The sequence below is a fragment of the Salmo salar genome, chromosome 03 (genome assembly GCF_965601325.2).
Source record: "Salmo salar chromosome 03, fSalSal1, whole genome shotgun sequence".
Taxonomy (NCBI): domain Eukaryota; kingdom Metazoa; phylum Chordata; class Actinopteri; order Salmoniformes; family Salmonidae; genus Salmo; species Salmo salar.
Window position 1 is genome coordinate 8,382,434 of NC_138293.1, and position 14,198 is coordinate 8,396,631.

The window sequence follows — 14,198 nt, forward strand, 5'->3', positions numbered from 1 at the left end:
CTCTCTAGCGGGCCAATATTGTGTTGGAATGCACAACTCCACTTCATGATAAGCCTAACTTCAAATATGCTCAATAGGCTACTACATTTTAAGATGATAAAATATGATGAACTTTCTTCGTTGTTATGACATTTTGTCATATCTTCTGAAATGCTTTTAAATGGTTAATTGTACTCATAAGGTACTGAATTAAAAACAAACCAAAACAACAGACCTTATAAGGATAGAGACAAACAAGGAAGCATGCAGAGGTGAAGAGGAGATAGAGGAGGGGTATGAGACAGATACACTATAAAAGCAGAGAGCGGTGAGTGAAAGAATTAGAAAGTCAAAAGAATAGAAAAGAAAGAGTTCACACTTTGGTAAGACAATTGTTTTACTTCTTGTATCCATTTTTTGCATCAATCTTTTATTTTTCTCCTTTAGCTAACTTATGCTCTTTTACCTGTGTTAATCAATACAAACAAACAGATAGAGAGACAGACAGACAGAAGACAAGATGAAGGTCCTACTCGTTCTGGCGATGATGTTCCTCGGGGCCTCTGCCCACCCCTGCCCCCATACCTTTGCAGGTGAGCATCAATGCTATCATGATCATGTCAAACCCAGAGTGGCTACTGTATACTTTGAGTTTGGAAGTGGTGTTGTTTTCAGTTTTAATTGTCTTTAGGGGTAAAATAACCAAATTATGAAAGAGGTTGGTTAAACATTTCCAGTTAAGATAGTCTGTTTATAAGGAATTGACTTAAGTCACAGAGTAACATATTTCTAATGTAAACTACTCAGAAGTGGTAGGGGGTATGTTGAGTCATTTTTTACATTCAGCATCACTACATCATAGTATTCTTTCTAACAAATATATCTACATATATCTCAAGATGTTGTGTATCCCTGGAAATAATCAGAATTCATGTAAACATAACAGTTTTGAAAACATAGCTTGTCCAAAAAAAGAGGTCTCAGGGTATGGGGTAATAGAGAATGGGTAAGTTGAGCCGCCAGCTGTCTTGAACGGGGATGTTGTGCCAATTCATAGGCAAGTTCTCTACATTTGAGTCTACTAAACCCATGAAAATGTCTGCCGGATTCTTGATATGTTTAATAAGATCAGACTCCATGTCATGACTCTATCAGACTCTATCAAAGCCTCTCTTTCTCACAGGAACATGTTTGTTTTCTTGTTTGTCAATGTTCCTCTTCAGTGTCACTCTGTCAATTTTTCCTCCCTAACTGCTGCTTGAATGGACTTTTTCCCTTCTCTCACTTCCTTGGCTGCTCTTTCAAGAACCTCAAGGGAGGCTAGACCCCTGCTTGTTTTGCATTTGTATACACGGGGCATGATCGTGCATTTTTATTGCTACAGAGCAGACACTACCTTGAGTTCATATGCATGACAAATGGAAAAAATACTATGCATATTATGTATAAAACTGACTAAATGTAATTAGCATTTGTATGGGGTGTGTTGAGCTATTGGCTTAACTTGTCCCTGGCCAAATGACACAATTTACCCCAAAGCAACCATTTTGACTGTATTAGCTCATGCAGCTACAGGGATGCACTTTCATGCTAGGTTTAGGACCTCATATTGTTGCTTATAGAGACCCCAACTGATATATGAAAGAGTCTTAAAACAACCTATTTTGTTTTAGATACAAGCACCATGAAATCTATAACACAATACATTTATTTGACTTTGTGGAATTCCGTTTTTTGGAACTAGCAACACTTTCTCCATGTTTCTTCCTTCATGAAATGATGACCACTTCCTAAATGTTTGGTCACATTCATTTAATTAATGTCGTGTATGGTTTCCTAGAAACAAGGGGTTGCTCAACTAACCCGTTGGCACAACGTACCCCACTCTCCCCTACAGCCTTACCTCTGTTTTACTTGCTATATTATTAGCTCTGTCTGTTTGTATCACTTGTTTTCTCTCTCCTATCTCTCTTGTTCTCCCTCTTTTAGATAATTCAACAGTTAAACTACTAGAGAATTATGTCATTGAGCAATGCACTGGTCATGCTGCTTGGTACAAACTGGGGTCCTACTGTATTAAGCACTTCAACCAGATGTTGGACTATACGTCAGCTGAGGTAAATTCAGACTTCTCTCAGGTTTTATCCCACGTATCCATGATGTCTCAGTTAAAGGTAGACATACAGTAGTGTACCTCACCACTGGGCACAGATGTCACATCTAGTTTTGATGGATTGAGTTGTCAAGTATCGTGAATTCAAAGTGAAATAAACAACAATTTGAACCATGTCATTGGATTTAGGTTAAACTTTGGGTGAAAAAAAATCCTAAATTCCTGTACTGTACGCTAATGACTTTCCTAATCCAACCAGTTTTCCACATTGATTCAATGTCATCAGAAGGAAAAACATAGATTTTTTGATTGAAACGACATGGTAACAACTTTGATTTGATTTAACAAGTTTGTGCCCACTGGGTCTATATCTGCTGTGTGATTTTACCTCCATAAGTAACTCTCAAAGCATCATCAATATTAATCCAACTCTAAATATGTTTTCTCTGTTTCCTTAATGTCTACATCACACAGAATCACTGCAAATCTGTGAAGACTGGTGCTCATCTGGTATCAACCCACAATGCTGAGGAAAACAATGCCCTGGATGAATTCACTCAGTGGAGCAGCCGACCAAACCCTCGCATCTGGCTCGGTGGTTATGCACTAACTGACCCTTCACAGGTGTTAATAATCATAAGAACTAGTGGTGGGCACCAAAATCCATGATATCGATATTGCTTGATGTATCAATATGAGCAAGGCATATCGTGATATTGGTTTATCCCTTCCTGTTAACATACACTTTTATGTAAAAGGGAATACATGATTGTGCCTCTCACAGACCTTCTCACAGGCTCTCAACTGAGCATACATAATTGCCTGCTATTGGGCCATCGACAATGGATGGAAACTGGTTGGGTGGGTTTAGGCTTCTAGAACATTCACACCTGGTCCAATGGGCAATCAGCAAGCCGTTGTCTAGACTTCATAGAACCGTGGAAGTCAACAGAAAAGTGAACATTCATGTGGTTGCAAGGTTGTCATGAAGCCAGTACATACACTGAGTGTATAAACATTAGGAACACCTTCCTAATATTGGTTTTGAAAGCATTCCACAGGGATGCTGGCAAGGGAAATGTTGACTCCAATGCTTCCCACAGTTGTGTCAAGTTGGCTGGATGTCCTTTGGGTGGTGGACCATTCTTGATACACACGGGAAACTGTTGAGCATGAAAAACCAAGCAGTGTTACTTTTATTCACACACTCAAACCGGTGCGCCTGCCACCTACTACCATACCTCGTTCAAAGGCACCTAAATATTTTGTCTTGTCCATTCACCCTCTGAATGGCACATATACACAATCCATGACTCAATTGTCTCAAGGCTTAAAAATCCTTCTTTAGCCTGTCTCCCTTCCTTCATCTATACAAATGTAAGTATATTTAACAAGTGACATCGATAAGGGATCATAGCTTTAACCTGGATTCACCTGGTCAGTCTATGTCATGGGAAGAGCAGGTGTTCCTAATGTTGTTTACACTCATTGTATATCAATATTGTTTGGGGAAAAAATGCAACTGTATTGACATCAACTTTTTGATATCGGTGCCCATCACTAATATGAACTGACTAAAATGAATCTCAAAACAAGTAGTGTTCACTGTTCAAATTGGCCATCATTAGCAAAAGCAGGTGGGCAACACCAGTTATACCCCCTTGCTTGCCCCTATGTTTTGGTCAGTTATATGTCCTGCTCTCTCTCTCTCACAGGCTAGCAACTTCCTCTGGGCCGATGGGTCTAATATGGATTTCTTTGCCTGGATTCAGGAACCCAAGCAACCATCCGGTGATGGACGTTGCATGGAGATGAACTGGCTCGGTAAGCAAGGGATAACTGGCTGTGGTTGGAATTGTGCTGGTGAAACCTTTACATTTCTACTGCTTGAGTACTGGCACTTCTTCTAGAATATTCTGGGACCTTTTTTTTTATTCCAAAAGGTGTTGTGGGGGTGGGAGGCAAGAAAATGTTTCATTTTATTTTTGTTTCTGACATATCATGACATATTCTAAGAATACTATACATTTCTTTCATTTAACGTCTCCATCTCTATTCATCTTCTCAGAAACCGGCAAATGGAATGATAAACCATGTAGCCAGAAGAACTTCTTTGTGTGTGCCTTTAAACCTGACGGAGGCTGCCCAAGAGTGGAAGATACCGATAGATTGGAGCCTGAGGTGTCTCAGTTGAATCCGATGACAGATGAGTAGTATATACCTGTCAGATATGCTTTGCCTTATATAGCTTTAGTCTCAGACATCACAACGACACCAGGACCCTGTAAAACGTTAGAGAAAACCCATGGCTCAAAGACAAAGCTTTTGTTGGATTAAAGATTTCCACATCACAGTCAGTTTCAATCCACCCAAAGTATGAATTTCTGATACTGGTTGTATTTGAATATTCTAAACACATTGCATTTGAGAATACTATATTTTGTCAGAAAACAATGTAACCCAATCTATTTTCTGGATGAATGGTGTTGATATTGCTTCAGTTGTTTGGAAGATGAGACATTACGCATTGCTTGGTTAGCAAATAAAAATGAATATTTTCATCCATCTTATCCATGACCTCCCTCTCTTTTCTAAACTGGCGATTCAACAAGTGTCTCCACAATTCCCTCTTGTGATTCCTCATGCAGCTGTAGGCCTATACATTTACCACAACTATTCACTTACTATGTAGACAGACAGTAAGTAATGCACTTCAAATGAGATGAACCCAATTCAATTCCCTAAATGGATATGTGCTGGTTGGGACAACATGCCACGAATAGATGATACTTTAGTTAACATCCACTATAAGATTAAAGGATGCTGCATCAGAGTGAGGGGCTGAAGCAGCCTTGACAGGTTAGAGATGGACAATAGGTTGAACCCATAGATTTAGAATGAAATCCCATACCTTCCCATTCATTGCCCTGTTGGAGTAGTGCACCCAAACAGAGAGCATGAGTGATTGGACTTCAATACATTTTCACGCAAGGCCACTTATTTTAAAAACAAGTAGACGCTATTGTAGCGTCGTTAGCTTAGCTCTGCTTTAGAAAGATTATACTCAAATCAGTCACATCGTTGGTTTAGAGCGCAGCTGTGCATTAGGTTAAACGTGATTGCTCTGTCCAAACAAGAATGAGTTCAGCTGAATTGCTGCAAAACTGTTAACAAGTCAAGTGTCTGTCCAATCAGCAACCTCTGATAAATAATGGGAAGGGGGCCGGTGCGGTTTTAGACACATGAACCAATGTGGCGTGCTTCTTTACATATGGCCAAAATATGTTTATCTTGTTATTAGAATTGCAGACTTCGCCCTCATTACAGGTAAACTGTCAAATTGTACAAATGCTGTGATTCCTTATAAACACGAGGGTTTCTCATGTGGAATTGCAAGGATTAATGTAGCCTAAATAAAGATGAGATTGTAGTTACATGAAAACATTTGTATTATTTGCCTTCCAGGTTTCTATTTTATGGAGCTCGATTGGTGAAATTAGGCTACAGAAATGATTGTAAATGAAGATGTTTCCATAATTGAATGATTTCTAATGAATAGCCTTGTTTTACATGGAAATGCTAAAGAAATATTGGACTTCCACTGTAGCCTAGGCTAACCTAGTCTTGTTTTCGATGGTGAGAGTTAATATATTACCCTGTTCAATTTAGAGTTGATCATTTAGGACATCTGTCTACAAAATTGCCCTGCATGGCACAGCCTAGTATTATAAGGGTGTACGACTTTCAAAATTGCTCAGTTGGTAGAGCAGGGTGCTTGTAACACCAGGGTAGTGGGTTTGATTCCTGGGACCACCCACATGTAAAATGTATTCACGCATGACTGTAAGACGCTTTGGATAAAAGTGTCTGCTAAATGGCACATTATATTATTATTATTATTATGTCAATGTGAAATAAATTGTAGTAAGATAATGTGTAGAGAATGAGTTTTACATTCCTTGATAAATGATGGTTTATTTGTCCTAAAACATGTTCATGAGGTTAGTTCAGCCACAAACCGCAGCTGAAACACAACTTGCTCTTCCACTAATGGTACAAGAGTAATTTTTGACTGTGCAATTGAAATCAAGGTGAGAGTGAGGTTGGCTCTAAAATGCAGGTGCTGGGGAATGCAGTGCAATCAGGTTTAGGCAACTGCCTTATCTAGCCTTATCTCCTAAAATGTGGGTCTGAACCACTTTTGAAGGCTAAAACGCAGCTAAACTAAAGACACTATAACAGCTGCTTGTGTTCACTATTCAAATTGATCATCATGATAAAATCCAGAAGAGTTGTCATGGCCCCCCAACTGCTTCTGTCCTCATGCTTGGTCTCTGTCTGTCTGTTCTCCCATAGCCTCACCAGTACCTCTGCACTGTCAGATACCTTTCGCCTTATAGCTTAGTCTCAGACATCACAACCACACCAAAACTCTACAAAATGTTAGAGAAAGCCCATGGTTCAAAGACAAAGCCTTTGTCAGTTCAAGATTTCCATCACAGTCAAGATTTTACAAAAAGGACTGTGATTAAAAAGGCTAAACACAGTGTACTTGAGACTTCTGTACATCGATTTCTTGCTCTTTGTGAATCTATTTTCATAATGAATGATGTTGATATTGCTTCAGTTATTTTAATTTGAGACATCATGCATTGCTACAAATATCTTCATTCATCAATAATCTTTGCCCGACTTTTTTGGACCTGGCCTTATACCAATATTTAGGAATCCGATGGGGACAAATACCAATACACCCTAATGTCTATTGGTGTAATGTGTGGGAGGAGTAGCCGACCAGGAGGATGAAGATAATGATTACAGTATATTATGAAGGGGCTGAAATCGGAGGACATAACGTTTCAGAATGTTCAGATAGAAGTGCAACATGTAGAACAGATATGATTGACACGCACGACTCAGCCCGTACTCTACACAGACTGGTGAGGCATAACCAATCAGAGCTGCAGTAGGCCTATATGCAAATAGACCATTGCCATATATGGATTTGTGCCATTTACTTTGATCTGGACTGTGTTTACAGCTGTGGTCGTGAGTAGATGTGCTTGTTTAGAGATCACAGTGAGAGCTGCATGTAGCCACATGTGCACATTTTGTTCATATCCTTTGCCAGTTAGTGAGTTATTAGCCAAGTTATAGATCATTTGTAGTCAGCAATATGGGAGGGATTGCTTCCTACAAGAGCTCAAAACGTTTACATTTCTTTTCATCTTTGAAAAGCAAGTCAAGTAAAGAGCATTTTTATGTCTTAAAGGGGCAGTGTTGTATTTTGAGACAGGCTTGAATAAGTTAAGTAGCCAATAGGCAGAGTGTAGCATAATTTGTCTGACTCTCTGTAATAATGCATTCTATTTTGTAAAGTGGTTTCTTGCATCAAACAACAACACAATTTTCAGTCACCTCCTTGTCTGAAGGACAAGTGGTTAAACAGGTTAATGTCAACAACTGGGGTACTGATCTCCCTCCATCTGATGGTTTCACCACTATTATGGTTGTTGTGGACAGATTGTCTAAATCCTGTTGTTTTATCCCTCTCTGTGGTCTCCCTACCACTCTCCAGGTCGCTGAGGTACTGTTCCAGCAGGTCTTCCGGAACTATGGCCTTCCGGAGGACATCGTCTCTGACCGTGGTGCCCAATTCACATCACGGGTATGGAAAGCCTTCATGGAGAAGCTGGGGGTCACGGTCAGCCTCACTTCCGGGTACCGGCCTCAGTCTGACGGGCAGGTGGAGAGGATGAACCAGGAGCTGGGGAGGTTCCTGAAGAGTCACTGCTAGGAGAGGCAGGGGGAGCGGGCACGATTCCTTCGGAGTACGCCCAGAATTCATTGCGTCACTCCTCCACCGGGCTGACTCCCTTCCAGTGTGTTCTGGGTTATCAGCCAGCCATGGCTAAATAGACCCCGAGCCAGACCGAAGCTCCTGCGGTTGACGAGTGGTTCAGGCACGCAGAAAATGTTTGGAACGATGCCCAAGTGAGGCTCCAGCGCATCGTCCGCCGCCAGAAGGAGCAGGTGGATCGCCACCGTAGTGAGGCTCCCGTGTTCCATCCTGGTGATCGCGTCTGGCTCTCCACCAGGAACCTCCCACTCCGCCTGTCCTGTATGAAGCTGAGCCCCCGGTTTATGGGGCCGTTCAAGGTCCTCCAGAGGGTCAACAAGGTGACATATAGATTACAGCTCCCCACCAACTACCGGATCTTACCCTTTTTTCATGTTTCCCTCCTCAGGCCGGTGGTTCCTGGACCCCTGGCTGATGCCATCCCCACGACACCCCTCCGGAGGCCTCCCCTGGACATCGAGGGAAGCCCCGCCTATGCCGTCAGATCCCTCTTGGATGTTGTGGGGGTCGGCTTTGTGGGGGTCGTCAATCTTCAGCTGGAGCTGGGCGTCAATGGGGGGGGTATCGTCACGTCTACTCCCGCTTTGGCGCTTGATGTCGCCGGTTTACTAACCACCGGTCCTGGTAACCGATCATTATGCACACCTGTGCCCCATCATTAGTCTCACCTGGACTTCATCACTACCCTGATTACTTACCCTTTATCTAGCCCACTGTAGCATTACTCATCCGGCAGTATTGGTTTTGGTTACATTCAGTACGCTTCTCCTGTTTTGTATATTATTCATGTTTATTATTATTAAACTCACCTTCTGCACTTGTTTCCTGACTCCCTGCGAATACATTACAGTTATGATCAAATAGCTACAGTAACCTACTTGGCTGTAACTTAAAGCAGATACAGCCTCAGTGTTCACAGTAAACGTGCACTGGAAGTTACTGAATATTCAATTTTGTGCTCAGCAGAGCTGAAATTTGCTCAGTGCCGGAAAAAATTTGAGGGAACATTGGTGGCCACGCATGACGCCAACTCCATCAAGTTTGCTGACAACACAACAATGGTAGGCCTGGTCACCAACGGCAATGAGACAGCCTACAGGAAGAAGGTCAGAGAACTGGCAGTGTAGTTCCAGGACACCAGAGGTTTGGAGAGGGTCAAGAGCTGAAAGTTCCTCGGTATCCACATCACTGAGGACTTAACATGGTCCTCTCACACCAGAACAGTCGTGAAGAAGGCACGGCAATGCCTCTTTTCCCTCAGGAGGTTGAAACAATTTGGCATGGCCTCTCAGATCCTCAATAACTTTTACAGCTGCACCTAACTGGTTGTATCACTGTATGGTATGGCAACTGCACCGCCCGCCGCCGGAAGGCCTTTGGCAGAGAGTGGTATGGACGGCCCAGCGCATCACAGGGGGCAAGCTCCCTGCCATCCAGACATACTTGCCAGGCGGTGTCTGAGAAAGGCCCATCTCCAGCCACCCGAGACATGGACTGTTCTCCATGCTCCTGTCCGGCAGGCGGTACCGGTGCATCAAGGCTCAGACCAACAGACTCCTAAACAGCTTCTATCCCCTGGCCATAAGACTGTTAAATGGCTAACAACTACTGCTCTCCCTCTCCCACATACTATACATACTGATTCTATGCCCATCCACATATCTCTACCCTCTCTTACCAACACTGCTGCTGAAATGATTATTGTTCCTTCTTTAAAAGGAAATAGCAGATTGAGGATTACATCAAGTAGTTCCAGAAAATAAATGTGAGGAGCTCTCCATTAAAACAACATAACTTCCTGATGAGCCAGGTCACATGACAGAGGTCAAGGTAACATTAACTGGGCATATCTAAAACAACCAGCAGGGGGAGACAAACACACCCAAATGGTAAATGAATACTCACGTAACAGAACGACTATTGATTCGATGCATTACTCCATTACGCTGCTGTCCACTGATTATTGATTGCCATTACCATTAGAATGTATCTATTTATCCTGCTACTGGTCACTATTACTCCTGTTTGCATGTATATATTACCATCAGTATATTACCATAAGTATTTACACTGAGTATACCAAACAGGAACAATTTCCTAATATTGAGTTGCACTCAATGCCCCCCCCCCCCATTTGCCCCCAGAACAGCCTCAATTTGTCAAGGCATCGACTCTACAAGGTGTCGAAAACTTTCCACAGGAATGCTGGCCCATGTTGACTCCAATGCTTCCCACAGTTGTGTCAAGTAGGCTGGATGTCCTTGGTGGACCATCCTTGATACACACGGAAAACTGTTGAGTGTGAAAAACCCAGCAGAGTTGTAGTTCTTGACACAAACCGTTGTGCCTGGCACCTACTACCATACCCCGTTCAAAGGCCCTTATATCTGTTGTCTTGTCCATTCACCCTCTGAATGGCACACATACACAATCCATGTCTCAATTGTCTCAAGGCTTAAAAATCCTTCTTTAACCTGTCTCCCTTCCTTCATCTATACAAATGTAAGTATATTTAACAAGTGACATCGATAAGGGATCATAGCTTTCACCTGGATTCACCTGGTCAGTCTATGTCATGGAAAGAGCAGGTGTTCCTAATGTTGTGTCTACATCACACAGAATCACTGCAAATCTGTGAAGACTGGTGCTCATCTGGTATCAACCCACAATGCTGAGGAAAACAATGCCCTGGATGAATTCACTCAGTGGAGCAGCCGACCAAACCCTCGCATCTGGCTCGGTGGTTATGCACTAACTGACCCTTCACAGGTGTTAATAATCATAAGAACTAGTGGTGGGCACCAAAATCCATGATATCGATATTGCTTGATGTATCAATATGAGCAAGGCATATCGTGATATTGGTTTATCCCTTCCTGTTAACATACACTTTTATGTAAAAGGGAATACATGATTGTGCCTCTTACAGACCTTCTCACAGGCTCTCAACTGAGCATACATAATTGCCTGCTATTGGGCCATCGACAATGGATGGAAACTGGTTGGGTGGGTTTAGGCTTCTAGAACATTCACACCTGGTCCAATGGGCAATCAGCAAGCCGTTGTCTAGACTTCATAGAACCGTGGAAGTCAACAGAAAAGTGAACATTCATGTGGTTGCAAGGTTGTCATAAAGCCAGTACATACACTGAGTGTATAAACATTAGGAACACCTTCCTAATATTGGTTTTGAAAGCATTCCACAGGGATGCTGGCAAGGGAAATGTTGACTCCAATGCTTCCCACAGTTGTGTCAAGTTGGCTGGATGTCCTTTGGGTGGTGGACCATTCTTGATACACACGGGAAACTGTTGAGCATGAAAAACCAAGCAGTGTTACTTTTATTCACACACTCAAACCGGTGCGCCTGCCACCTACTACCATACCTCGTTCAAAGGCACCTAAATATTTTGTCTTGTCCATTCACCCTCTGAATGGCACATATACACAATCCATGACTCAATTGTCTCAAGGCTTAAAAATCCTTCTTTAGCCTGTCTCCCTTCCTTCATCTATACAAATGTAAGTATATTTAACAAGTGACATCGATAAGGGATCATAGCTTTAACCTGGATTCACCTGGTCAGTCTATGTCATGGGAAGAGCAGGTGTTCCTAATGTTGTTTACACTCATTGTATATCAATATTGTTTGGGGAAAAAATGCAACTGTATTGACATCAACTTTTTGATATCGGTGCCCATCACTAATATGAACTGACTAAAATGAATCTCAAAACAAGTAGTGTTCACTGTTCAAATTGGCCATCATTAGCAAAAGCAGGTGGGCAACACCAGTTATACCCCCTTGCTTGCCCCTATGTTTTGGTCAGTTATATGTCCTGCTCTCTCTCTCTCACAGGCTAGCAACTTCCTCTGGACCGATGGGTCTAATATGGATTTCTCTGCCTGGATTCAGGAACCCAAGCAACCATCCGGTGATGGACGTTGCATGGAGATGAACTGGCTCGGTAAGCAAGGGATAACTGGCTGTGGTTGGAATTGTGCTGGTGAAACCTTTACATTTCTACTGCTTGAGTACTGGCACTTCTTCTAGAATATTCTGGGACCTTTTTTTTTATTCCAAAAGGTGTTGTGGGGGTGGGAGGCAAGAAAATGTTTCATTTTATTTTTGTTTCTGACATATCATGACATATTCTAAGAATACTATACATTTCTTTCATTTAACGTCTCCATCTCTATTCATCTTCTCAGAAACCGGCAAATGAAATGATAAACCATGTAGCCAGAAGAACTTCTTTGTGTGTGCCTTTAAACCTGACGGAGGCTGCCCAAGAGTGGAAGATACCGATAGATTGGAGCCTGAGGTGTCTCAGTTGAATCCGATGACAGATGAGTAGTATATACCTGTCAGATATGCTTTGCCTTATATAGCTTTAGTCTCAGACATCACAACGACACCAGGACCCTGTAAAACGTTAGAGAAAACCCATGGCTCAAAGACAAAGCTTTTGTTGGATTAAAGATTTCCACATCACAGTCAGTTTCAATCCACCCAAAGTATGAATTTCTGATACTGGTTGTATTTGAATATTCTAAACACATTGCATTTGAGAATACTATATTTTGTCAGAAAACAATGTAACCCAATCTATTTTCTGGATGAATGGTGTTGATATTGCTTCAGTTGTTTGGAAGATGAGACATTACGCATTGCTTGGTTAGCAAATAAAAATGAATATTTTCATCCATCTTATCCATGACCTCCCTCTCTTTTCTAAACTGGCGATTCAACAAGTGTCTCCACAATTCCCTCTTGTGATTCCTCATGCAGCTGTAGGCCTATACATTTACCACAACTATTCACTTACTATGTAGACAGACAGTAAGTAATGCACTTCAAATGAGATGAACCCAATTCAATTCCCTAAATGGATATGTGCTGGTTGGGACAACATGCCACGAATAGATGATACTTTAGTTAACATCCACTATAAGATTAAAGGATGCTGCATCAGAGTGAGGGGCTGAAGCAGCCTTGACAGGTTAGAGATGGACAATAGGTTGAACCCATAGATTTAGAATGAAATCCCATACCTTCCCATTCATTGCCCTGTTGGAGTAGTGCACCCAAACAGAGAGCATGAGTGATTGGACTTCAATACATTTTCACGCAAGGCCACTTATTTTAAAAACAAGTAGACGCTATTGTAGCGTCGTTAGCTTAGCTCTGCTTTAGAAAGATTATACTCAAATCAGTCACATCGTTGGTTTAGAGCGCAGCTGTGCATTAGGTTAAACGTGATTGCTCTGTCCAAACAAGAATGAGTTCAGCTGAATTGCTGCAAAACTGTTAACAAGTCAAGTGTCTGTCCAATCAGCAACCTCTGATAAATAATGGGAAGGGGGCCGGTGCGGTTTTAGACACATGAACCAATGTGGCGTGCTTCTTTACATATGGCCAAAATATGTTTATCTTGTTATTAGAATTGCAGACTTCGCCCTCATTACAGGTAAACTGTCAAATTGTACAAATGCTGTGATTCCTTATAAACACGAGGGTTTCTCATGTGGAATTGCAAGGATTAATGTAGCCTAAATAAAGATGAGATTGTAGTTACATGAAAACATTTGTATTATTTGCCTTCCAGGTTTCTATTTTATGGAGCTCGATTGGTGAAATTAGGCTACAGAAATGATTGTAAATGAAGATGTTTCCATAATTGAATGATTTCTAATGAATAGCCTTGTTTTACATGGAAATGCTAAAGAAATATTGGACTTCCACTGTAGCCTAGGCTAACCTAGTCTTGTTTTCGATGGTGAGAGTTAATATATTACCCTGTTCAATTTAGAGTTGATCATTTAGGACATCTGTCTACAAAATTGCCCTGCATGGCACAGCCTAGTATTATAAGGGTGTACGACTTTCAAAATTGCTCAGTTGGTAGAGCAGGGTGCTTGTAACACCAGGGTAGTGGGTTTGATTCCTGGGACCACCCACATGTAAAATGTATTCACGCATGACTGTAAGACGCTTTGGATAAAAGTGTCTGCTAAATGGCACATTATATTATTATTATTATTATGTCAATGTGAAATAAATTGTAGTAAGATAATGTGTAGAGAATGAGTTTTACATTCCTTGATAAATGATGGTTTATTTGTCCTAAAACATGTTCATGAGGTTAGTTCAGCCACAAACCGCAGCTGAAACACAACTTGCTCTTCCACTAATGGTACAAGAGTAATTTTTGACTGTGCAATTGAAATCAAGGTGAGAGTGA

General features: G+C 41.6%; 1 protein-coding gene across 1 annotated transcript; it reads left to right on the forward strand.

The window, feature by feature from the left end:
- Positions 1-298: 298 nt before the first annotated feature.
- On the forward strand, positions 299-4,662 carry LOC145877539 (C-type lectin lectoxin-Thr1-like). Its single transcript, XM_082973246.1, has 6 exons — positions 299-362; positions 472-572; positions 1,969-2,096; positions 2,567-2,716; positions 3,808-3,916; positions 4,161-4,662. The coding sequence occupies exons 2-6, from the start codon at positions 500-502 to the stop codon at positions 4,304-4,306; spliced, it is 606 nt and encodes a 201-aa protein (XP_082829372.1). The 5' UTR covers positions 299-362; positions 472-499; the 3' UTR covers positions 4,307-4,662.
- The last annotated feature ends 9,536 nt before the right edge of the window (positions 4,663-14,198 follow it).